This window comes from Ictidomys tridecemlineatus, chromosome 15 (genome assembly GCF_052094955.1).
Source record: "Ictidomys tridecemlineatus isolate mIctTri1 chromosome 15, mIctTri1.hap1, whole genome shotgun sequence".
NCBI classification, from domain to species: domain Eukaryota; kingdom Metazoa; phylum Chordata; class Mammalia; order Rodentia; family Sciuridae; genus Ictidomys; species Ictidomys tridecemlineatus.
The window spans coordinates 47,408,642-47,433,070 of NC_135491.1; the positions used below are offsets into that span (position 1 = coordinate 47,408,642).

General features: G+C 48.0%; 1 protein-coding gene across 7 annotated transcripts in view; it reads left to right on the forward strand.

The window, feature by feature from the left end:
• The window catches only part of Zfhx3 (zinc finger homeobox 3), a 929,635-nt gene that overhangs the window by 823,093 nt on the left and 82,113 nt on the right, over positions 1-24,429 (forward strand). For all 7 annotated transcript variants that reach the window (XR_013430973.1, XM_078032605.1, XM_078032607.1 and 4 more), the window contains one exon: positions 11,511-11,742. Coding sequence is in view for 6 of the 7 variants with exons in the window: in XM_078032605.1 (XP_077888731.1) it covers positions 11,511-11,742 (232 nt within the window). In the remaining variant the exon portion in view is untranslated. The remainder of the gene's footprint in view (positions 1-11,510; positions 11,743-24,429) is intronic.

Genomic DNA, 24,429 nt, shown 5'->3' on the forward strand with positions numbered 1-24,429 from the left:
CAGACAGACCTGGGGGCCTTGCTGGAACCCACATTTCTCCCCCTCCCGCTGCCCCCCACGTCTGTGGACCTGGACGGGGCCTGGGAATCTGCATGTCTGGTTTCCTGGCAGAAACCAGAGGTCCAGGGAGGCCCTTTGAGAGCCTTGCTGAAAGCTGAGCGTCCCCTGGGAAAAGGAATTGCTAGATTCTTGACAGAACCTTCCTTCAGCATGGCTTTTTCTCAAGGACTTCCACAGTGGACACCTTGCCCCACATGGGGACAGCCACTCTCCAGATTCTCTGGGGAGCTTTCCTTGCCAACTTTGTGAGGAATCAGCCCCTCCAGCATCTGCTCACCTTGCAGGGCTCGGGGCCCCTGAGAAGTGGCTTGCAAGACTCTCGGCTTCCCACCTCCTCTTCCATGCAGGCGCGGTGGTTCTCAGTACCAACCAGATTTGGGTCTTAGAATCTTGGACCTCAGCCCCACGGAGCTGCAGTGGGCTCTCCTCTGTCTCCAGGCCCCAGCCCACCTGTGTGGCTGCCAGACTTCAGAGTTCAGCCTTGTCCTTTTCCCCTGCTGGTCCATGCTGGGGCCCTTCCCTGAGAGACCCGCCCGCCCCTTTGTGATCCGGAAAGGATGTGAGGAAATGAGGGTGTTAATCTTCAGGGACAGCTTGAGGGAAGTGAACAGATACCCAGAGGTCCCTTAGCCCATGGGATGCTCCCGGTCTTTGAGCTCCTGCCCATTGGAATGATTAATTGATGTCCTCCACTCTGCTGAACAATTAAGGAAAGCAGGAGAAGGAGGGAAAAGTCTTCAGTTAGACCTAATTTGGCACCATATTGTTTTCTGTTAATCTATTTTGTTTTCTGTCCGTCTGTCCCAAGGGATGGGTGCCTTGCTGCTTGCTGAAGCATGCATAACTAATGTCCTCATTAAGGGCTGATCTGTTTATCAGGGCCATGCGAGGAAGCCAGCCTGCCAAACCTAGGCACAAGCTGGGGGCTGTTACCTCCCTCTGGGCCTTAGCCCCACCTCATTAAGCTGGTCCAGGCTATTGATTGGGAGCCTGTGTTTGGAAGAGTCTTACTTACTCCATGCATTATCTTGACAGATTGATCAGACCTGATTGAGAACCTCTTAAAGGAACGAACAGCTGTAATGGGAAAGTTGGACTCTGTCATCCGTTAGGATGATTCTGGGAGCAAGAAGAACAAGGCTGACATCTTGGAGCAATTGTATTTACAATTAACATGGCTGAAAACGATTGCCTCTATTGATCCCCCCTTCCTGCAATTACAGCCCCATTGTTTACATTCCAGCACTTCAGTTATAAAAAGGAAATTCAATAATTATTGCATTATTTAAAGTTAAAGTGCCACAGAGTTTGCTGGCTGCGCTTGCTGGTTGATTTAACGTTCAGTAAAATCCATGCTGAGCCCTCCATCTTGAGGCCGAACAATATCGGCTTTTAATGAGACTTAAAAAGCGGGGGAAGGAGAGCAAAACTCAGTGCTCAGGGTGTTTGTCTGGGTTATTTATGGGGGAGGGGGAGCCCAAAAGCAGAGCAGAGAAACTAGCCATGTCATCGTTGGCCAAGCCCAAGTCACCACGTGGCTGTGCTCTGTAGATGGCCGTGCCCCGGCCCCTTGGCTCAGACTCAGCTGCTTCCTCAAAGAAGCGCTTTTCTCTTTTTTACCCTGTTGGTCCCTTGTACCCCTTCCCCAAGTGTAAGTGTCCCTTTCAAACTTCAGCAAAACCCATGATTTAAGGGAAAAGGGCAAAACTCTGGCAGCAGCCACAATGATGGCCACCAGAGGCACTTGTGCAAAGGGAAGCTCCTGCCCCCGTCCCATCACTTTTCCCGTTTAGTTCAATCAATTCTTACGAAGAAGAAGTCAGCCCTGTGGGTACTCCATATCCCCCATCCCTGTCACACCCGCTGCCCCCGTCTTCTCTCCTCATGAAAGTGATGAGGGTTTTTGTCAGCAAATCGCGGGAGCTTGGGAGAAGCCTCTGGGTCTGAGCGCCACATTCATGCTCTTAGCAGCAGCAGCCCGAAAGTTCAAGAGCTTGGGAGGAATTTTAAAAGACCATTACATTTTTTTTTTCTCGTGTTTGGTTGAAATTCTTCCACAGGCTCTGTTCCAGCAAGACATCTGGACAGGTGCACCCAGCAGGATGCAGAGCAAGGGGGAAAGAAGTGATGCCTCGTGCTTTGCCATCAAGAGTCACGCTTCCCACCACAGCCCCAGGAAGTTTTAGACTGCAGGTGTGAACAGGGAGAGGAAGATGAATAGAGCCAATTCTGACTTTTATGAAGTATCTGAAGCAGGCCAGTAGCGGGCAGCGGCTTCTGTGTGACTTTTTCATTAAGGAGGTGAATTCTTGAGTGCAGACATGGCATGATTTATCTGGTGCACCTTCCTAGAATCTGAAACAGTCTCTGGGAAAAATCAAGGGCAGAGATTTCAGGTCTTGCAGTTTCTCCTCCCTCTAGTGGGGCATGTCCTTTTCCTGACTGAGGTCTCTTTTTCCCTAGCACTTGCTATCTAAGCCACAGCAGTGTCAACTGGGAGATGCAGATTATTGGGTCCCACCCAGACCTGCTGAATCAGATACCCTGGAAAGGAGGGGCCTGGCCTTCAGTGTTGTAACAAGCCCCCCAGGTGCTTCTAATGCATGCTCAAGTTAGAGAACCGCTGGGCTGGAACACCAGTTGCATCATAAGCCACCAGGCCCACCTTAGCCTACTCACCCGTCACCAGTGACAAAGCAAGATCTGGGCTCATGGTTCAGTGACCATGACAGTGCTAAATATTTGAGTAGTCCTTCACATCTTCCAAAGGATTTTCATGTATATTTTCTCATGTGTTTTTAAAAATGGGTTCTGAGGAAGACTGGGCATATATAAATATTTTCATTTTACATATGAAGTGGTACACCAGTTTGGACCACGGGGTGGATTATCATGGGGTTGGAGAAAGAAGTAAGCAAACCCTTTTGCGTGAATTTTGGGGAATCAGGGAAGTGTTTACCAACCATGTTGACTGAGTTTTCTCCATCCCCTGGTTCTTTTCTGAGATGTTGGCATGTGCTGTTCATTTCTAGTATATGGGCATCCCAATGGGCACAGTGATCCAGTGAACTGATAGGCTTTGTGGCAAGGGCATGGTCATAGGATTTGGATCCTGGCTCTGCCTGTACCAGCAGCAAAACTTTGGGGGAGTTACTTAAGGGAAAAATTCAGCACCTTTTATAATGAAGAAGTAGGCCAAAAATGTGCACTTAGGATCCCCTGTCCACGTCATAATTTTGGTATATCACAGATTTCCTTACTGTCAACTGTGGGGTTCCTCTTTGGAATCTGGGAAGGGATGGGGATTCCAAAGAAGGAAATGTCAAATATGAAGTTCATTTCCAACCCTAATCCCAAAGACTAGTGTCACAAAAAAAGGTAACTAAAATGCAGGTTTATTAGGATAACTATGTGACAGGTATACTGTATTAAGCTTTTCATATGAATTGCCCCCATTGAATCCTCCCAGTGGTGCTGTCTTAACCTGGAGTGTGCTTAAGCCAGCATTATTGACAGCAGTTTGATGTTGGAGTGGAATAGACGCTGAAGTCGCTTGGGTGTTGTGGCCCCTCTATATATGTGAGGACTTGTTTGAGGGCTGGGGCGTGGCGCTAGGGAAGAAGTACACCTCTGTGGATGGAGAAGGTCACCGTTCACCTGTCTTCTGCCCTGGTGAAGGGGGTAATTCTCCGATCCGGGAGTTTTGGGTGGTTCCTGGAGGTCGATTAGTACAGTGTTGGCTCCCGGGGACACTTAGAACCACTCGCCCACCTATTCTGAGCTCTGCAGGCTCTGATTTGACTGTCATGGTACCAGCCCTCATTTTGCTCATGGTGCCATGCTCTGATGGGCACCATTTTTAGGAAGGACCCCTGTGTGCCTTATGAGCTTCCTCCCCATGTGTGAACAGTGACACCACATTCCTTTCTGGAGTTTTACTAAGAGGGATATGAAATCTGTTATGCTAAGGCATTGACATGTCCCCAAGTGCCCTTGTTTGTATTTTTCCACAAAACATTCAGAGCCCAGGCAGGCAGAGCCCAGCAGAGCTTCAGTCATAGACCATGATTTTTCTTCTAAGATTTACTGTACAGCTCAGGGCCACTGATACCGAGACTTCTGAGTCAGACAGTGTCGTTCGTGTAGGGGAAAGACGCCAGAATGGGAAGTCTCAGCTCCGGCCCTGGAGCTCAGATACAGAGAGGGAACCATCGTGGCTTGTTCCGGGACACGAAGAATCTGCCCTAGAAACCAAAAAATAGGGCAGAGCCACCCAAACAGATGGATCTAGGGAGTGCTTTTGCTTCTTTTCCCTTTTTTTCTTCTAAATCATGGTTGGGGCTTATATCTTCCGGTATCCGCAGGACTCCTACAGCGAAATAGGACTAAATTAGCATGTGCCAAGGACGAGGGCATGAGTGGATGAAAAGCCAAGATTAAACAAGAAAATATGTATATATTTAGGTTGACCTTTCACGCATCTTCCTAAAAATGTGACGCTAAATCTGAAGCTAACTCAACCGCACCGATTAAAAAATTAACTGCCCCGTCCCCCGGGTTCAGTGCATCTGAAAGGATTCCGTTTTTAGGACTTCAAGGTGAATGCCTGGACCCGGAGAGTCTGGGGTTCAGAAGGCCCAGATCAGCACGGTGTCCTTTGCTGGCTGTGTACTTGGAACTGAGTCCCAGGTCCCCCTCTTGACTGCTACGTGCTCGGTGAGACCTTGAGGCCATCCCATAACCTGGCTGAGCTTCCAGTTCCTTCAAGGACATGAGCCCACCTCGTGGGGCTGTGAAGAGAAAATCAAACAGTTTGTGTAGGTGCTTCGCCAAGGGGAGGTGGTGTACGTGCCCAGTGGCAAGCGCTCACCTGCTTACTCTTTATTTAGGAAAACCAGCCGGCTAAGTGTGGATCCCACCTTCTTCCCATTCTTTCTCCCCAGGTTTGCTGGTGAGATTTCCTACCCTTCCCCCAAAGAGAACCTCAAGCTCTGGCAGGCTGTGGTCAGCACTCTTATCCTCCAGGGGGGTGTGGTGCCAGTGGCCTCCCCGACCGTGGAGCCCTCAGCCTTGTGGACCGAGGAGGGTCCACGAAGGCCCTCCCACCTGCCTTTGTCTTTGGGTCTAACCAGGTGTCTCAGGGGCCTTCCAAGAAGGTCCCACCGCAGGGTTTCCTCTCTGCTCAGCAGCAGCTGCCTGGTTTCCCCCAGGGAAACCCACTTGCTCAGAGCGATGCCCGGGAGCTGCCTCAGAATGGGGTCACGTCACTTGCACCCTGAAGTGCGGCGAGGGTAGGTGCGGGCATGGTGCATCTCTGAGGAGGCATCCTTGGTGAATCGGGCGCGTGTGTCAGAATGTACTTTGTCCATTTCTACTTTAAAGGGGAGGCCGTGACAAAACTTGATCAATATTTTGCATTCCATGCATGAAAAACCAGATGTTAGAAGTTTCCTATTATTGGGGAGGAGGAGGGAGCTGGGGCCCCTCCAGATTTATAGAAATCAATGTTCTCTGACAGAAGTTGGTTGGTTTTCCTGGGAAACAAGTAACAGGAACACATTTTTTTGATTTTCACGATGAATTATTTTCTAACAAGAGCCCTCTTTGACTTTCAGTGTTTGGCCAGGGTGAACGAGTGCCACATACTAATGGAGTAGAATCCCACGAAGCCACACAGCCTGGTCTCTGTTCCTTCATTTCTATTTTAATTATTAATTTGCCTTTTGTGCTCATTTTCCGTGCCAGGCTCACTGTCGCAGGCGCCTCTTACTATGGGGAGCGCCTTTCCTTTCTGGGTGCTTCTCCCTGAACCAGACGTAGAAGGGAAGTCACAGAGACGGACGTGGGACCTCACACGTGTCCATCTCAGGGGCACAGGGTGTCATTGTCCAGCTACAGGGATGAGCGTTTGGGAACATGAGTAGCTGTGGAAGAACAGAAAGAGGGGCAAGAAAGCTCTCTGGCCTGGGCGAGCAGGCCTGCCCCCGACATTCCCAGCAGTGGGGACTGGCCGCCACATGCTTGTCACCCACGTTCCTAATGGCTTGCCCCAAGGATGGTCTGGTCTCTGCTGCGCACTGTTAATTGGGTGAAGACGGAGATTGTTGAGCTCTTTTTCTGCTTCCATATATGTGTCAAACTGGATCTTTTTTCCTTCCTTTAGATACTTCTCAGCTTTTAGGAAGTGAATTGTGTTGTCAAAGCATAGAAATTTCTCCCAGTAAAAACTGATTCCACCTATGCAGTACTTATAACCCAGCCTTTTGCAGGCACATTTATTTACTCTTCCATGTGGTGTGCTGGGGATTGAACCCAGGGCCTTATACATATGAGGCAAGTGCTCTACCACTGAGCCACATCCCTATCCCCTATCCCCCATGGGTGCTCTGTGTGTGTGTGTGTGTGTGTGTGTGTGTGTGTGTATTTTAGTTGTGGGTGGACATAATACCTTTATTTTGTTTATTTTTATGTGGTGCTGAGGACTGAACCCAGTGCCTCGTATGTGCTATGCAAGTGCTCTACCACTGAGCCCCAGCCCCAGCCCCCATGGGTGCTTTTTAAACCAGCCAGTGAGCCAGGGAAACTTCAGTGGGATTCAAGGCTGTTGGCAGAGGCTGCCCAGGCTGAGCAGGTGTGGGTGGGTGGACCTCAGTTGTAGCTCTTCATTGTTTAGCTGCTTGACCTTCCTTTCTTCATTTCTTATTCAGGAGGTCACCCTTCCTCAGTAGTAGTGTGTGGGAAATGTTTTGTTTTGTTTTGTTTTAATGGTACTAAGGAATCAAACCTAGGGCCTTGAGAATGTACTAGGCAAGTGCTCTCTCTACTGGTGAGCTGTATCTCCAGCCCCTCACTCACCCACCCACCCCCTTTTTTTTTGGTACTGGAGTTTAAACCCAGGGGCACTTAACCACTGAGCCACATCCGCAGCCCTTTTTAGTTTTTAATTTGAGACAGGGTCTCACCAGGTTGCTGAGGCTGGCTTTGAACTTGTGATCCTCCTGCCTCATCCTCCCTAGCTGCTGGGATTACAGGCATGCACCACCATGCCTGGGCCACCACCCCTCCATTTTTAAAAAAGTGAGCCAGGAGCCCCCTGTTGCTTTCCAGGATCCCAGTGATGTAGTCTCACAATAGTATTTGAGCCCAACAGATGTCTTCTCATACCCACTGGCAAGTCTTCTTTGTCACCACTGTCTGCCCGAATCTCCTGCAGGTAAAGCCCTTAGGGTTGGACATATTGTGCGTCTGTGTGTTTATTTACACACACATGGTGCAGACTCTTAGAACTGAGCTGAAACAAACCCCAGCAAATGGGCTCCATCGCCAGCCGTCGGTGGGTCCCTGGGGATCCCGTGCTGCAGCGCGCTAACCACAGCCCAAGTTAACGTTTTCTTTCATTTTTTGAAAACCACACTCTGGAGCTGACAGAGGAAGGCAGGGAGGCATCATGAGCACAGAGTAAAGAAAAGAGGATAAAGTAAAGCAAAGCCTGGGCCCCCCAGCTCCCCATTGGGAGAGCCCTGTGATAGAGGCGGAGCGTCGGGGAATCCAGGCTTTGCGTGGGAGAAAAATTTCCTGGCTGGCGAGGAGAGCAAGAACTCTGAGAGGAGGCAGCGCCAGTATTGAGTGTACCACTGGGATTTGTGCCTTGGTGAATTCTTCATATATTACAGTGAATTTAATTAAATACATTGTGATCCCAATTGAGGGTATTCTAATTAGCTGGGTCAGGAACAAATTATTCTCCCTCCTTCTCCAAATGAAAACATCTCTGCTCTTCTACAGGGAAAGCATGTCCTTGGCTGGCTGACTTGCCCCATGGAGTTCCCTTCTACCTCCCGAGCCCTACCTTCTGCTGCTGGTTCATGTTATGCAGGTTCTGAGGGTGGCATTCTGAAGCCAGTGCCACTCAGGAGGGAGGAGGAGCTGGCCCATAGCATCAAGGACTGGAAAATCACTGGGTGGTGGGGAGAAGAGCCCAGAGGTGAGGGCCCTGCCGCTGGCCCTGGGTCCATTTCCTCCGGGTTGGACAGCCTGAGAAGTAGCAAGAAACGAGAACAGGACTTATCACACGAATCATCAGTAGACCCAGGTTCTAAATAGAAGTTTGAGGTGGGATGTGACTATATTCAGCAGATGTCTTTTAGCAAACCAGACATAGTTGATCCTGAGTTTTTATTTTATTTTATTTTATTTAGCATCTTGGAGAATGAATTTGGAGTAAAAAAGCAAGTTTGGAAGTTTGAATTAAACTTTTATATCAGTTACTAAGACAAGACCCTAAATGTTCCCTATGCCCATTATCAGTGAAAAGACTGTGGCCCTGGTTTCCTCATTTCCTTTTATTCTTTTCTTCATGATTGTGGGGTATGGCTATTTCCTTTCTGAAATGATCCTCAAATTACAGACAAAGGAATTTGTGGTGGTATAAGAGATTGCCGTTGAGCAGCATGAGCTCCAGGATAGAATGGTTTCGAAATACCTTCATCATCATTTTTTTTAAAGAAAGCGTTATCAGTACGATGTTTATTTCAATTGAAGATTTATACAGCTTTATCACGCAGGAGCCCTTGGATTTGAGGACAAAAGACATTTGACATCTCAGTTCCCATCCAGCTCTCTTTGGCCATGATATCCCTGTCTTCTGGCTCAGAGACTGGAAACCCCAGCCATTTGGAGTCGAATCCTCACATACATATTAAAATTTTATGTTTAAAATTCAGTGCCTTATTGTGAGGAAATCCTGTTTCACGGGGAGGTAATATGGGTTTGGAAGATGAGGCTTTCGTGATTCTTGCTCTGATTTCATAGCTCATGATACTACTCAAATCCCTTGATGAAATGTATTGCTTTGGACTGTGGTCATTCTCCCTGTTAGCTTGGATTCACTCAGTTTTAGCTGAAGCTTTAACAAGCAGAATTCCTGGGGTCTCAGTGACCCACGACATTAGTTCCTGGTTCTTGCACATGTTAACCGCTCCCAGTTCCAGGTCATGTGGTTGCTCCCAGGACTATCCCACCGGGCTTTTGCCTTTTGAGGGGCCTGTGAAGAAGTGGGGGAGAATGAACGTGGGCAGGCTCACCTTTTCCTTCACCTCTACCCCATCAGACCGTCCTTCTCCCCAGGAGAGTGGCCACCAGAACACATGGCCTTGGGGCTTCCCTCCTTCCAAAGTCCTGTGCAAGGAGACCTGTCTGTGGAGAGGCATGACGAAGATAAACCACTTAAAAATCAGCTCCCATTTATTTTTAGAAAGTAAGCTTTTGGTTGTCATTTGTAAATTTTTTAGCGTGTGAAATTATTCTAGGGCAGCTGTTACGGGTAGGGATTTTATTTTGTTCCAAGCTCCACATTTAAGTGTGTTGAGTCACCCATTTTGGGTGGTGGGGGTGATCATTCTCCTTTAGTGCCTGAGAAGCCCTTTGCATCCAGACCTCCAGCTTGGCAGAATTTATTGTGGGATGTTTTGGTGGGCTCCCATGCTTGAGGGCCTCAAGTCCCCTCTAGTGAGTTTGCTGTCCCACCTGGTTGGTGCGTTTATATTTCGTCCTCTAGCAAGGTGCATGTGTGCTTCTGGGTTTTTCACACTTTGTCAGTGGACATAGACTATTGCATTGAGTGTGTGGGCCTTGGGCAGCGTCCTTAGATGGGATGCCCTCGTAGAGCCATTCTGGTATTTTTGGCCTCATGTGGACACACAGGACATTTCAACCACTGCAGCTTCTCGGTGTCTTGCATTATAAGCGGTACAAGGAAAGGATCCCAGCAGGATCTGAAACTGTTATCAAGGCATGGACATGGGACAGAAGCACTGTGGTCAGAAGATGAGCAACGCAAAGCCATTCCAAGGCATTTGTCGTGCACCTGGCGAGACCTGGGTGACAGGGTGGAGATGAGTTGGTGAGGAGAAAAAGGGAAGGTCAGAGTATCAATGCACACATTAAACGCTTGGATTATCATCTAAATTCACTCCTCCAGAAGAAGGCTGAGTGCATGAAGGAGAGTGGGGGGGTGAACCCCAGGTTCTGGTTGTTTCTCTCCCACTACCTGGGTTGGCTTGGGTTAGTTACTTATGCATTTTGAGATTGTTTTCCTGGCTTCATGCATACCCAATAGGAAGACTCCCTCTTCCTTTCACATGAGCCATTTGCAAGGAAGAAGACAGCCTTTGTTCACAGGAGCATGCTGGTTCCCTGTTAGGGAAAAGGGGCCACGGCTTTCATGACTTTCTCCAGAGACTCAAAACCAGGGTGGATTTTATTCTTGGATGATCTTTAAGAGTCCTAGGCACAGAAGTCTGGGGTCTGCTAACTCTTTGCATGATGCCAACTGTACTTGTACCCCAGAGTCATTCCTGTGTGTGCTGTTTCCTGCTGGTCTTTGGGCCTTCATGCTCTGAACTCAGTACTGTGTCTGCTAAACACAACAGAGAATGTAATTGTGACCACTCTGTAAACCCCATGACCAATGACATTGACCAGTGATGAGCCAGATGACCATGAGAGATTGATAGGGAACCACTCTGGAGAAAATATTCTGTCATTCTTTAATCCAGAGGAAATCCTAATTTTGGATCCTCCCAATAGACTGTATTTTAAATACAAACACTTCATTGTCTGTCTTGTGGAAAGGCCAGACAGCAGCTTTGGCACTGTTTTATAGACCTAGGATGTTGTATGCGTATGATGGCCTCCAGTTGTCACCAAAGCAGAGGGTAGCTGGCTTTGTCTGAAAAGGGCCAGATTGTGATGCTTTAAGCTCCATGGGCCTTACCATCTGTGTCATTGTCGTTCACTCTGATGCTTCCAAGGCAGCCACAGGTTGTATATCAATCAGTGGTTGTGGTTGCGTTTCAGTAAAACCTTATATACAAACTCAGGCAGAGGAGGGCTGGGTGGGGATATTACTCAGTGGTAGAGAGCACTTGCCTAGTATGTACAAGGCCCTGGGTTCTGTCCCCAGTACAGAGAGAGAGAGAGAGAGAGAGAGAGAGAGAGAGAGAGAGAGAGAGAGAGAAAGAAAGAGAGGAAGGAAGGAAGGAGGGAAGGAGGGAAGGAGAGGCAGTGGGTTAGATTTGGCTGGTGGACTGTGCCATCTGCCAATCTGGTCTTCAGAGAGTGAAAGGTGCACCAGGGAAAGCCAGGAAAACAAAAAGTTGTACACAAGAAGGTACAAAAAAATTGAGTGACCCTGGGAGGGCCCAGTCGATGAGAGGTGTTAGTAGCACTCTGGAGAGCCATCTGTGAGTGGGCATTGGGGACATGGGAATGCGAGTCGCCTCACTCCTCAGAGGGTGCTAGAGAAGTGGACCCTTTAAGGAACCTTATCATGGATCATCCCATTTGGCTGTTCCAGCCTGTCCCCCAGTGGCACACCTCTGGCTGTGAGCATGGTGGTGGTGGCTTCCAGCAGCTGACCCAGGGCATGCCCCTCTGCTTTGTCCCTGCAGCACCTGCAGCAGCATGAGAGTGGCGTGGAGGGCGAGAGCTGCTACTACCACTGCGTTCTGTGCAACTACTCCACCAAGGCCAAGCTCAACCTCATCCAGCACGTGCGCTCCATGAAGCACCAGCGCAGCGAGAGCCTGCGCAAGCTGCAGCGGCTGCAGAAGGGCCTTCCGGAGGAGGACGAGGACCTGGGGCAGATCTTCACCATCCGCAGGTGCCCCTCCACTGACCCAGGTGAGTCGTCTTGTGGGCACAGGAGGCCAAGGTGGACCTGGGCATTGGCCTCTGAAGGACCGTCTCATGTCTTCTGTTGGGGGATGACATGCCATTGCTGGACTTTCAGGGGACTGAATGTTCTGGAAGGAAGGCACATGGTGCCTTTATTTATTTACTTATTTACTTTTAATAACACTTAGTACTACTTCACTTTGCGGATATGCTTGTGTGTAAGGAAGCTACAAGCCACTACTGGAGAGCAGGCCCAGACCATCTGCCCCTGTCCCCAGGTTCCTCCAGCATGTGCTTTGGATTTCGTTATTGGTCCGACTGACCTAGCAAATGCTAAGCTGCATGCCTTGCTCAGTATTAGGAGTAGGCAGTTTGTGGCCTTGAAGTCTGTTAAAAATGAACTTCAGAGAGGATCAAAACCTGTACTTGTTATAAAAACCCTGATTGTATTTGAGAGTGATTCCCTGTTGTTGCGTGGGTCTGGGCTGTGTGCCGCTTCACCCAGTCGAGACCTTCTGGTGGACACGCTCCTTTCTCCATCTCCTGCCATCTCATCTGTGGTCACCTTTCTTCCTTCTTCCTCTTTGTGACTAAGATTGTTTCCCTGGCTTCATGCACACCCAGTAGGAAAACTCCCTCTTTCTTCATATGAGCCGTTTGCAATGAAGAAGACGCCCTAAATCAACAAAGAAAAAGCCCTCGCTTACTCCTCAGTCCTCACTCTGTCCACGACTGAGTCTTCAGGATTCTTGGAAGAACCATCCGTATCGCTGGTCTCCAGCCCATGCCTTGGCCAACCATCTTCTGTATTTTCCTTTTACCAAACCACCCCGGGAAGGGCACGGTGGCCTTCGATTTGCCCAACCCGAGGCTGCCTGCTGGTCTTTGTTGGATAAGGTTTCCTGGTCCCTTCTGGAACCTCCTTTCCCTCCAGAACTCATTTCTTTGTCATCCTTCTGCTTCTCTTGACAGTCGTGCATGCCAGTCCCTGGCTCTCGGTCCTCAGCCTGCCTCTTACGTAAGTGTCACTGGGCATCAGGCCCTGGTCCTCAGTCCTCAGCCTCTTGAAGCTTTGACCAGAGGTTGCCAAGTGCCCTCAAACGGCCTCCCAGGTGCCTGGCTGCTGCCACCCTGTGCCCTTCCTTGTCCCTCAGTCTCCTGTAGCACCTTCTCAGCCACTGGGCCATGAAGTTGCATGGGGTTTTAGTTTTAATGCTACCAAATTGTGCATTTTTATAGTTTTTGAAGTTATGTGAAATTTGAAAAATGGTGGGACCCTTCCGTTCCCCAGGGAAATAAATGCCTTTCAGTTGTTGGATGATTCTTTCACCACTTATTTCCATATTGGCCAGTGTGCTACTACTATCGTGTCTTGATTCTTTTAAGATTTTGAATATTATCTTTTGGCTTTCTAGTCTGAACAATGACAGTTTCACTAGTGTGCTGTTCTGTAAACCCTCCCACTCCTACCCAGGACACACATGCTCATCTTCAAGCACACAGACCCCACACGGGACCCCTACACCCCAGCACCCCCCACACCAGTTCACAAACACACAAGACACCACACCCACTCACCAGCCTCATCTTAAACACACTCATCACCCCATAAACAGGGCCCCACACCCCTCCACATTCCACCAGTGCACCCAACAAATACACGGACACTGCACCCCATACTTACACACCCCACAGACCTGCTGACACACTCTCCATGCATACACACACCCCAACAGACACTGTGCCCCACCCGGCCTGTGCCTCCCCCCACCACCAGGGCCTCCCCATTCTCACCAGCCCCCTGCACACTACATCTTCCCCTCTCTCCGTCTTCTGTTATGAAGAAATAATAATTTGGGGTTATATTAATATTCAGTGTTTTCATTATTATAACTCTATAAATATTCATCACAGCTGAGCCATGTAGAGTCTTATAATTTCATTTACCTTCTTGTACAACTTTTTGTTTTCCCTGGCTTTCTGGGTACCTATGATTAATTCATGGCTCACCTTACTCTGCCATATTAGCTGGTTCCTAATCTCCGAGCGCCGTGTGCTGTCGGTTTCTGTGTTAGCCCCATTTCCTCCTGGAGGCGTCCCCTCCAAGCCCCTCCAGAGCTCCCTGCCCACGTCCTATGGGCGTCCTCGGGGCTCCTGGGCTGTGCCTGCTCCAGGGAAATGACACCCCTGTTCCCAGTGACAGGCGGTGCCCCAGTGGAGCTGAGGGTTGTGCACTGTAAAAGGCACATGCTCTTCAGGAAAGAGCTGTCGGGACCACGGTCATCTCTGTCACTGAGTTCACGGTGAGACTGTCCTTTCCCATGTGTTCTCAAGTGGCTTTTCTGGTTCAAGTTTACATTCCACCTCTTCTGCTCCATCGCGGGTCCCCTCCCTCTGTCGTGAGGCCCTGGGGGCCACAATGGCAGTGGGACCCACAGACATTAGTGGTGCCGCCTGGCCGTGGGGGACCTTGCTCCTCACCAGGGTAATTTGGTCTCTGTTTGGCTCGGCTTCTCCCCATTATTCTGCTGCTGAGTCATTTCACTGGATTCGAGTTCCTCCTACCAGCGTGTGAAGACCCATTTCATTCAGAATTTGTGGGGTTTTTTCTTTCTCTTTTTTTTTTTTTTTGGTCAGCACCACATACGTCATTGTTTTAATCTTCCATTAAAAGCTGGTCCCTTTCACCCCTCAATTCTGTCTTTCACTCTGCTCAGAATTCCCTTATTATTAATGAGGTGCCCCAAACTAAATAGTGTACAGCTGCCACTTCACCCGGGTCTGTGACTGGAACAGACAGTCCCCTGTTTTATAACGTAATACTTCTATTTATGCAGTCCCCTCTGGAATTGCTTTCCTGCACCCTGCCTTCTGGGTTTCTCTCATTTAATGCATATTAGGGTTTTTATCCCCCTGAAGTGTATGAGCAACTCCAGTTAAGATGATAGACTTCCTTTCCGCATTTCAAAATCCTTTTGTATTGTCTTTGGCCTCCAGTCATGTTGTTCCACCCGCCCCCTCCCCTCCCTCCCCCTCCCTCCCACACATGCTCCAGTGAAGTTTGCACTCCACTGACGAGGAAGGGGCGAATGATTAGGTAATACTCAAACCTACATTAACAGGAACTTGGTTCTGTTTTAGAAATCCCTGCCTGAGAATGCATCTTGAGACATAACCTCCCTGTCCCCAGGGATTGACTCTTTAAAACTTGAAAGAATATCTTCAAGAAAAGGGACATTTGGGGCCCGGTAGAATTGAGACATTTAAGATCATCAGCCTCCAAATTTGTAAACACAGGCTTTGTAAAGTACTCCCAGTTCCCTGCTCTTTAACAGAAGGATCAGGACGGGATCCTCCCACTAGCAGCATCAGTCACGTGCACAAGAAGCCCTTAGAAGCCTCAGAGCCCTGGCAGGGCCCTGCCTGCTCCAACCCCAAGCTGGATGCCAGTGGTCCTGCTGTCTGGAGGCTGTGATGCTGGCACCCCCTCCTCCTCTCATTACATGACCACAGTGCTCCTTCCCCTTTCTGCTTTTACTTTTTCTCCTCTGTTGTCTGCACACCACAAAGTTTTATGCAAAATCCATCAGCAAGCACTTCCTTCTTTTTCCACGCTCTGGACCTCATACCACAGTCTCATGGCCTTTTCTAAAGGTATCAGGGTCTCCCTTGCTAGAGCTGATGGCGCAAACTCTGGAATGGTGTCTTCACTGTGGACAACAAAAATACCTCTTCCAATTCTACCTATTGCCACTGCCTTAACGTGTATTCCTAGTATTCCATGCATCCTGGACTTGCACCAAAGACTGTTCAGATTACTGAACAGTGATTGCTAAGTAATATCAACATAATCTTAATAATGCTTTACATAATGGTAGCACCCCAAATTTTTTTGCAAAAAAAAAAAACTGGCTTAAAATCTGTGATGATTATGCTGTGGAATAACTCACCGGTCTGCCAGCCAGCCAAGTTCACTACCAAGTTCACTACAAAGCCTGCCAGCCCAGATGAACCTGTGGGTCTAGAGGGAAGGAATCCAGGTAGAGGAAACTGTGAAGGTCTCTTCCGACCTTCAGGACTTTCTGGTGATGGCTAAGAATCATATTTGCTACTGCTGATGCTTCATAATCCTTAGAAAGTCTCCTGGCTAGGTAGGTAATGTGCAAGTCCTCCCCTGCACCACAGGGGTCAGCTTTAGCTGCCAGCACCAACCCCCACAGGGCCCTGCTGGTGGAAGGAGCTTCCTCCTTGGGTTCACAGGCAGGCGGAGCCCTGAGCTGGGTTGTCCTTAGCAGAGCATAATGTCTTCTTTCCTCTCTTACTCCACAGGTCACCCACCGGCACACATGCACTTGATTTTCCAGTTTTTAAAAAGAAAAAGTAGCAAAGGCAAGGAGAGCAAGAGAAAACTGGAGGAGGAAGAGAAAGAGGAGAAAGGCCAAGAGAGAAACACACTTTTACATTTAACGTCTCAAGTTAGAAATATTTTTTCCGAGGGCTGGGGCTGTAGCTTAGTAGTAGACCACCTGTCTCGCACGTGAGACAGGTGGGTTTGATCCCAAGCGCCTCAAAAGAAAGAAGTTATTTGGAAATTGACTTGGAAATATATATCTCAGAGAGGAAAGTAAATTAACCACGTGAGGCCTTTCCCCTGGCCTTTTTTCCCCCTCCCTATCTGGACTTTTTTTTTTTTTATGTAGATGGACAGCATGCCTTTATTTAATTTATTTATTTATATGAGGTGCCGAGGATCGAACCCAGTGCCTACACGTGCAAGGCAAGTGCTTTACCACTGAGCCCCAGCCCCAGCCACCTATCTGGGCTTTTGATCACAATTTTGAGCGCCTTTTCTCCAAGACCAAGTCGTCTCTTGGGTCTTGTCATCTCATTCCTACCTGCCCGCAGGTGTAGGCAGCCCATCACTATTGTGATGGGTCCTGTCTCAGTGCCTGGTGTCGGCCCTCTGCTTTCCCCTCAGCTGACGGACAGCTCTGGAAAGATGGAAAGCTCGCGTAGGTGTGTCATGTGTAGGATCAGCTTCCCTCTTGGCTTATTAAAAGAGGCATTTCTGGCTCCTGAGTGAAACTCTAGTTGATTTCACTCTATCAGTGCCCTGGGCCTCAGGAACACAAGAGGCCCTTTGTGTTTCTGTTCTTGGCCTTTCTCCTCCTTCTCCACCTCCTCCTCCAGTTTTCTCCTGCTCTCCTTGCCTTAGTTACTTTTTCTTTCATATGGACATAGATCTTCGAGCTTTGCACACATGGGATTAATTACACCGAGCAATTCTTCACTGAGGGCCTACTACGGGCAAGACTTTTAATGAGTTGGGGACGCGGCTGGCATCTCCTGTTGGCTCCTGGCATGGATGCACTGGTTAACACTCCAGCTCAGGCACTCGAGGTAACCTGATGATGACTCAGTTTACAGAGGACACAATCCTTCAGAGTTTAAGAGACTGTTTTGCTTGGAGCAGAAGGCAGCATCCCCCTTGACCGACACATCTTTGGCTTTCAAGGTAGTGAATTTCTGGGGTCAGGGGAGATGGAAGCCGCTGGCCAAGGCGTGATGTGGTTTTGGTGACAGCCTCTACTGAAGCACTACAGGTTTCCCTTGATGAATCTTTTTGTTGAACCAAGTTTCAGACAGCTCTGCTTAACTCATCAGCTGAAGAGAACAAAAAAATTTACAGTTTCCAGCTTTCTCTTTTGGCTTTGTTTTTATTTTTCAAAGTTGGCAGAAGGCGGCCCTCTAAACACGAAATACTGCATTTTAATCTTTTTTATGCATAGCTAAATTATATGTAATTTCACTGTGATATTTCTCATGGTATTAAAGTATGTTGTGGCCGGTGCTGTAGCTCTGAAGTTTGGTTTTGTCAAGCAAGCACAGCTGGCCTCCTCGTCCTTTTTACTGTCTGTCTTGTTGACAAGGCTTGGGAAAAGTATAGGACTACAGTATTTCTAACTTGAGAAGTTAAATGTAAAGGCATGTCAAAACGAATTGGAGGTTGATTGAAATGTTAACCATTTATGGAGGAGTAGAGAAAATAGGTCTTTAAGTACATTCCCTGGACAAATAAATGTCAGGGTGCTTTTTAGAAAGCTATTTTGCCATGCAAAGACCCAGAGACCACCATGTATCAATATGAAAAATGGAGTTTACACAATAATATAGCTTGATTTAAAAAAAATATATATATATTATTTTCCTTATATCTTCAGAGATAGCTGGGCTAAGTAGAATCTATAGCTGGTGTGTTTGGCTGTTTCATGGGCAGGATCTATTGATAGGGAATCAGAGAGTGTCAGGCACGTAGCCAGAACTCCCACATTGGTGGTGGTGTTGGTAAGAGATTCTTAGCAAACTTGCTAACGATGTGCCAAAAGGTAAAATCTTGACTGTCTTTTGTTCACAGAGGTGGTTTTCTGTTTGCGAGTATAAAGCATTCATGGTTTGGTTACTGTCTGATTTTCTTGCATTTTGCATCTACATAGGCAGACCAGGGTAGTTCTCAGAGTGTACACTGTCTTGTTTTTCTGTTGGAACAGAGTTCTTGATTTGCCTTAATTAGTCCTCTAACAATCTACAAAGGTCAGTGCCAATTGCCTGTTCATTTACATTTGTAATTGTGATGGCTTCTGATTACATATTCCTTGTCTCAGTCCTTCTTCTAAGTACATGCTAGAGTCTCCTTCCCTCCCCTTCCTCCCACACCACCCACACGCATGCGGGCGTGCACAGACTCGCGTGCGCACACCAGAGCAGCGTGAGAGCTGAAGGTCTGACTCCTCATATAAGAGCCCTTTGTAGTGACAGGCCAGCTTTCCTGGAATGTCAGCATCCCGTGGAAAGCCATCTTGGAGAGGCTCTTGCCTCTAAGTTAGGGATATAATGAAGCCAGAGTCAGGGAAATTATGTCGATACCAGGCAAGAAATCTGAGAGCCATTATCCAGGAGCCTTCTTGAACTGGGTAATTAAGGGCAATTAAACTTTTCTGCTGGCTCTCTGCAAAATATGCTAATGATCTGGTCTTTTGGAAGGTGGACATATGCAGAGTGCTACTTCACTGCTGTCACATGCTGCTGGCCTGCAAGAGTCTCTCTGGAGAGCATGTGACATCACCAGGATGGTCACCAGGAGAGTGGGTCCAGGGTCTTCAGCCTCCTGTCTGCTCTGGAGAGAAAAGCACCTGCACAGGACGCTGCCCCTTTTAGAGGTCGTCCTGGCCGTAGCAGCCCGAGCTGAAGTGGTTCCCTCGTATTCATCCTCTCTCATCCTAGATCTGCCATTCATTGGTTGCTCTAACTGCCTGGGGGTTCGGTGGTGTTTCTGTACCTCTCACTGGAGCTCAGCTGCGTGTGGAACTGCCCATCAGTGGTGTTCTTGGCCAGGGGTGCCATCCCCTTGACTAGGTACAAGTGGGTGTCCTGATGGCCACTGAGTGCTGCCCACTCTGAGAGGTACAACATTGTGGCTGCTCCTTGGGGTGGGTGCTACCAAGTGGCCTATCAAGTAGAAAAAAAGAAAAAGGAATGAAAGATGCCGGCCCATTGTTACTGGAGTTAGGGGAGACATGGGAGGGGATGCCGAGGGGTGAGCATTAATGTTCTCTGTTTAAGTATCTGAACATGCCAGAGACCCCAGTTGGCTCCTCAGAGCCCAGAGACATGGGGAGCTCCCAGTGAGAGCACAGAATGCCATGTCCTACTGAGCATTATTTTAGTGAAATCTTTATCTCATACTATCCAAAGTGGCCTTGGAAAGCGGTATCCAAGGAATCCCACGTTTGAGACTTGACCCTGAAGAGGACCTGGATAGCCAGCCAGTAAAGAGGCATTTTTGTTGAGGTGGGAGTCAGGGATTCTATTCTCAAATTTCACTGGAAGGGAAGGATCCTGTAATGCCAACCCATGTCAGGGAAATTAGTGGCTATCCTCACTGTCCCGTCATGTACAGACCCTTCCCATACTGATACCCATCCCAGCCTCTGCACTTAATGCCTCCTTCATTGCTCTAATGCATTTTTCCAGAGAACTAATGATTTGTACTTAGATTGTCTTTAGGAAGGTCCAAAGAATCCGTTTCTGGGGCTGCTCACATCCTATATGGAACTTGTTCCCAACCTTGGTAGGGGGCCAGGGAAGAAATAGAACATGCATCTCTCTGTTAACAGAAATAGCTCAAAGGCTTCTTCTCAGACATACAGATGGTAAGGAACCCCCTTCAAACTGTGACCCAATTATAAGAATTATAGTTCCAAATGATTTTTTTTTTCTTCAGACACTGACTAGCAGCAGAAAGTTATGTGGCCTTGCATATCAGTATAAGCACTGCTTGTATTTTCCTGATTCCTGGATTTAAAGATCCCTGGAGAGGCACCAGGAAGCTTCTGTAGATCCTCTACTAAGTTTAAATAAAAATATAAGTTCATTTTCACCATCATACTAGTCACATTTTCAGTGCTTCCTAGTGACATGTGGATTGTGGCTACCTCAGGGGACAGCACAGACTTATAGAACAGTCCAGAATATGTGCTTGTCAGCACCGGGTTCCTCCGCAGGCCCACATGAGGTGTGGGCTGTGCTCTCCATGATACTCTCTGGCTTGCATTTTGAAGAAGTGCAGGACCTGCTGGCTTCCTGCTGGCTTGAATGGGGTCCGTCTTTTCCTTGCTTGTCTCAGTTTTTCTCTGTATGGAAGAACCGGGTCTTCAAACAGCCATTTAATTTTGGTTTTGCCACTTACGTCTTTTCCATTAGCAGTTTTGAGGGACTTTGAAAGGACTTTGTGAAGATGTTTTTTTTCAGAGTGGATGTTAAAGGGCTTTTTATAGTTTCATACCTCAAGACTATCTTGAGACCTTTTGTGTGTATGCTAATAAAAGAAGCTATTTATTGCTTTTAAAAGATCCTTGACCTCTGCTCTAATTAGCATATTAAAAATTGGACAGTATGTGATTTTCTTGGAACACAGCTGACTGTTGTTTTAACCAAAAATTTTATCCAAGATTGTCATTTCATTATAAGTTAAAGGAGAACTTGTTCATTTTTTCTCTCACTGTTTTCATTGGCTTCAGTTCTTCCTTATGGACCACATTAGTTTGTCAGAACTTCCATAGCCAGGTACCACACACTAGGTGGCTTAAACAACAGAAATTCATTTTCTCACAGTTCTGGAGGCTGGAAATTTGAGATCAAGGTGTTGGCCAATTTCGTTTCTCCTGGGGCCTCTTTCTGGGACTTGCAAATGGTGGACGTTCCTTCCTAGCTGATCCCCTTTTATAAGGACGTCAGGCAGATTGGGTTAGGGCCCACTCTGAAGGCCTTATTTTAACTTAATTACCTCTGTAAAAGTCCTATTCCAACAGAGTCACATTCTCAGGTATACTGGGGACGGGTCTTCAGCATGGGAATTTGGGAGGAACACAATTCAGTTGATTACGTGGATTTTGTGGTATCTGAGGCTAGTCTTTCGATTCCTTTTCTGGGGTCATCCTGTGTGTGGCAGGGTCATATAAGGTAAAGGTGGATGTGGAGATGAAGGGAAGTGGTGGGGACACCAGATCTCACCTCCAGCAGTGTTTTAAGTATCCACCAGGCCTCCTCAACTTCCCATTCTGAGCACTCCGTCCTCAGTTGAGCCTTGGCATGCAGAGCAGACTGACCTTCCTGGAAGGAGACTCCAGAGGAAGAACTCAGAGCAGCTTGTTAGGACAAGTGAGGGCAGAGCTGTCTGCTGAGCACATCTTACCAGAAGTCTTCCCTCACCTGTCCTGTGACTGCCAGCCAGCCACATGTAGGAGGACTCTTGTACCTGAAGTTTCAGTCTTAGGGTCAATCAAATCTGCTCTTGTTGAAGGTGTGCTCACTGACTGGCTCCCATGAGGCTCTCAAGGGGGTGGGGTTCATGGAGCGACTGTCTCCTCTCTGGTGCTCTTGGAGACTTTGCAGGACTGAGTGCCACTCACCAATCTTAGTTTTGTTGCTCTGATTATGGCACTTACCATGTGTGCTCCTTACCATGAGCATTGACTCATTTTTGTGGCGTGTTATATATATATCAGGTTCCCACTGGCCCTCACTACTTGCTACCATGCCACATATGGCTAGTGGCTCTCATTTGGGAGTGTAGGTAGAAGCCACTTCTCTATAGAAGATGCTTAAAGACAGTGCTGCTGTAGATGGTGGCAAAGCTGGGACCTGGAGCAGGGGCCCAGGGCTCCGAGCATCACTGTTGTTTGGAGTTTGGGTGGGGTGGGTATATGGCTCTGTCTGGCCTCCTTGCTGTCTGCCAATGAACCCACACAAGAGATGAGCAGCTCTTCACCCTCAGGGATGGGATTCTTCATATCTAGAAAAAGAGTAAGACCTGTTGCTGGATTTCTTGGAATAGCAAGGAAGGAATCCTAAGACTGAGGTGAGAAAGGGGGCCGTGGTTATTTTTGACTGTATACACCAGAGCGCAGGCCTTGGTCTCTGAGCTTGGAAGTGGTTTACGTGGTTTCCCTAACATTCTAAGCCTCTTTGTGATTTTACTGTGAGTCAATCCAGAAGGACTGATAAACCCTGCAGAGGGGAGGGCTGCACTGATATGGCTGGCTTGGGCAGGGGTTTCTAACTTGAGTGACTTCCAGACTATCACCAGCATTGGGATCTTATAAGGGGCTTATATAATGGGGGCCTGGCCTGGCCTCCAGCTCTGGAAACTGGAGCCCACCAGGCATTTTTATGTGAATAACTGGGATTTTGTAGATGTTAGCTGAACCTTGGGTTGGTCATTATTTTAAAAATGATTTTTTAAAAAAAGGCTGTAGAGACAGTAAAAGGAGAAAGAAAATTAAAATCTGGGCCCAAATTTTTGAAAAAGAGAGGGAGAGAGAAGGTCCCAGGAGGCTAGGAAAGTGCTAAAGAATTTGGAAATGAAGAAGTAAATAAGTCACAAGAAGGAAAAGGGAGTTTTATGTTTTTATTTATTTTTTTTATTGAGACATAATATTTTTACCTCTTTCTGGGGTAGTGTGTGATGATTCAGATACATGAATACAATGTGTAATTAAATCATGGTGATGAGAACTTCCATCTCCTCAACTGCTACTCCTTTCTGTATTGAGAACTTTGTCTCTTATTTTCTCCTTATTTTTAAATACATCAGACTGTTGCAGGCCGTACTTACCCTGCTGTGCTACAGAAAACCAGAACCGTTCCTCCTCTCAGGCTGGGCTTTGGTGCCCCTTTTCTCCCCTTTCTGTTCCCCTCCCCTGCTAGTTCCAAGGCTCTGTTGAGACTGGGCTCTACTCGCTTCTCTGAGGTGGAGAAAGTGGGTGATCTTTGGTTTTTCTTGCTCTCCTAGAGAAGAACTGTGTCTGGGAAAGACATGACCTGATCCAGAAAGGGAGTTCTTTGGTCCTATGTTGATGGTGTCCTTAGGATGACCAGGTACCACTTTAGGGTCTGGGGAATCAGCCATCAGGGAGAAAAGAGTCTAGACTTTCCCTTCCTTATTGGGAAGGAGATGAATATCAGATAAATACAGGATGTCAGGTGTACGAAGTGTTGTCAGAAAACAGCCCAGTGGGACCAGGCACATGGGGGCTATTTTATATCAGGGGATGGGCAAAGGTCTGTCTTGTGGAGGTGACTGGGCCTGGATGGGGAGGCAGTGAGGGAGAGCATCCGCCCAAGTGCCCAGTCACCACGGGCTGGTTGTGGAACAGGAAGGTGGCAGAGGCACTCCAGCGAGGGGGAGCACCAACCCTGGCAGAAGGTTGGGGCATTTGGATAGTGCCCCTGCTGAGATGGGAGGACACCAGAAAGCTTTGAGCAGGCTACTTCCCCTGTCGGGTCACTGAGGAAATGTGACTTGCACGTCCACTGTTGTCCTTGTGTGAATTGTCTCCTTCACCACATGTGCCACCGCTTCAGGAACCTGGAGTGCAGGATAACTGCAAGGGGAGGGGACTCACAGGAACTCGAAGCGAGGAGGAGTCCCAGCTCCTGTTCATCGAGTCGGCACACTTCTGTGGGCTCCTTTGCTTCTGTCCAGGGGTCAGCTGTGGTTTTTCAAAACACAAGATCCTTGCTGGGAGACCCCTGCCCGAGTGCGAGGTACCAGGAAGGCTTCTGTCCTTTTGCCGTGAAGATGAGTTGTTTCTATTATGACTTGAATACCACACACTAAGTGTAAGAGATGAGCTGTGGGCAGGGACGTGCCACAGATGGCTGACATAAGTGAAGGACCTCTTCCCCCACCCTCTGACGGGTTGTCATATTCCACAGAACATCTTGGCATGCAAGATCATGCTACATATTTCCATGACAAGGACTTTGTTTCACTATTTGATAATGTAATAATAGTTTTTTAAAAAGCATAGTACCTTCACACCTTTGTTCTCTTGGTGTCCCCAGTGCTGCGTGACCAGAGGTCATTATCCCATTCTGGAGCACTGATGACCCACCTCCGACTTCTGTGTCTAACTAGACTTTGACAGACAGCCTTGATCTAATTCTGCAGCCATTTGATTCTCTGTGGACATGTGCCCAGACCCCAGGCAGAGCTGAAGACTTCCTTAGAACACATAAGACCAGGGAGATTTGTGCCATACTGTACTGTTTTCTTTGGGCTTCTTTTTACTGAGGAATGCAGGCTACTTTTTGTTGTTGTTTGGAGTTTTGGTGGGGTGGGTATATGGTTGG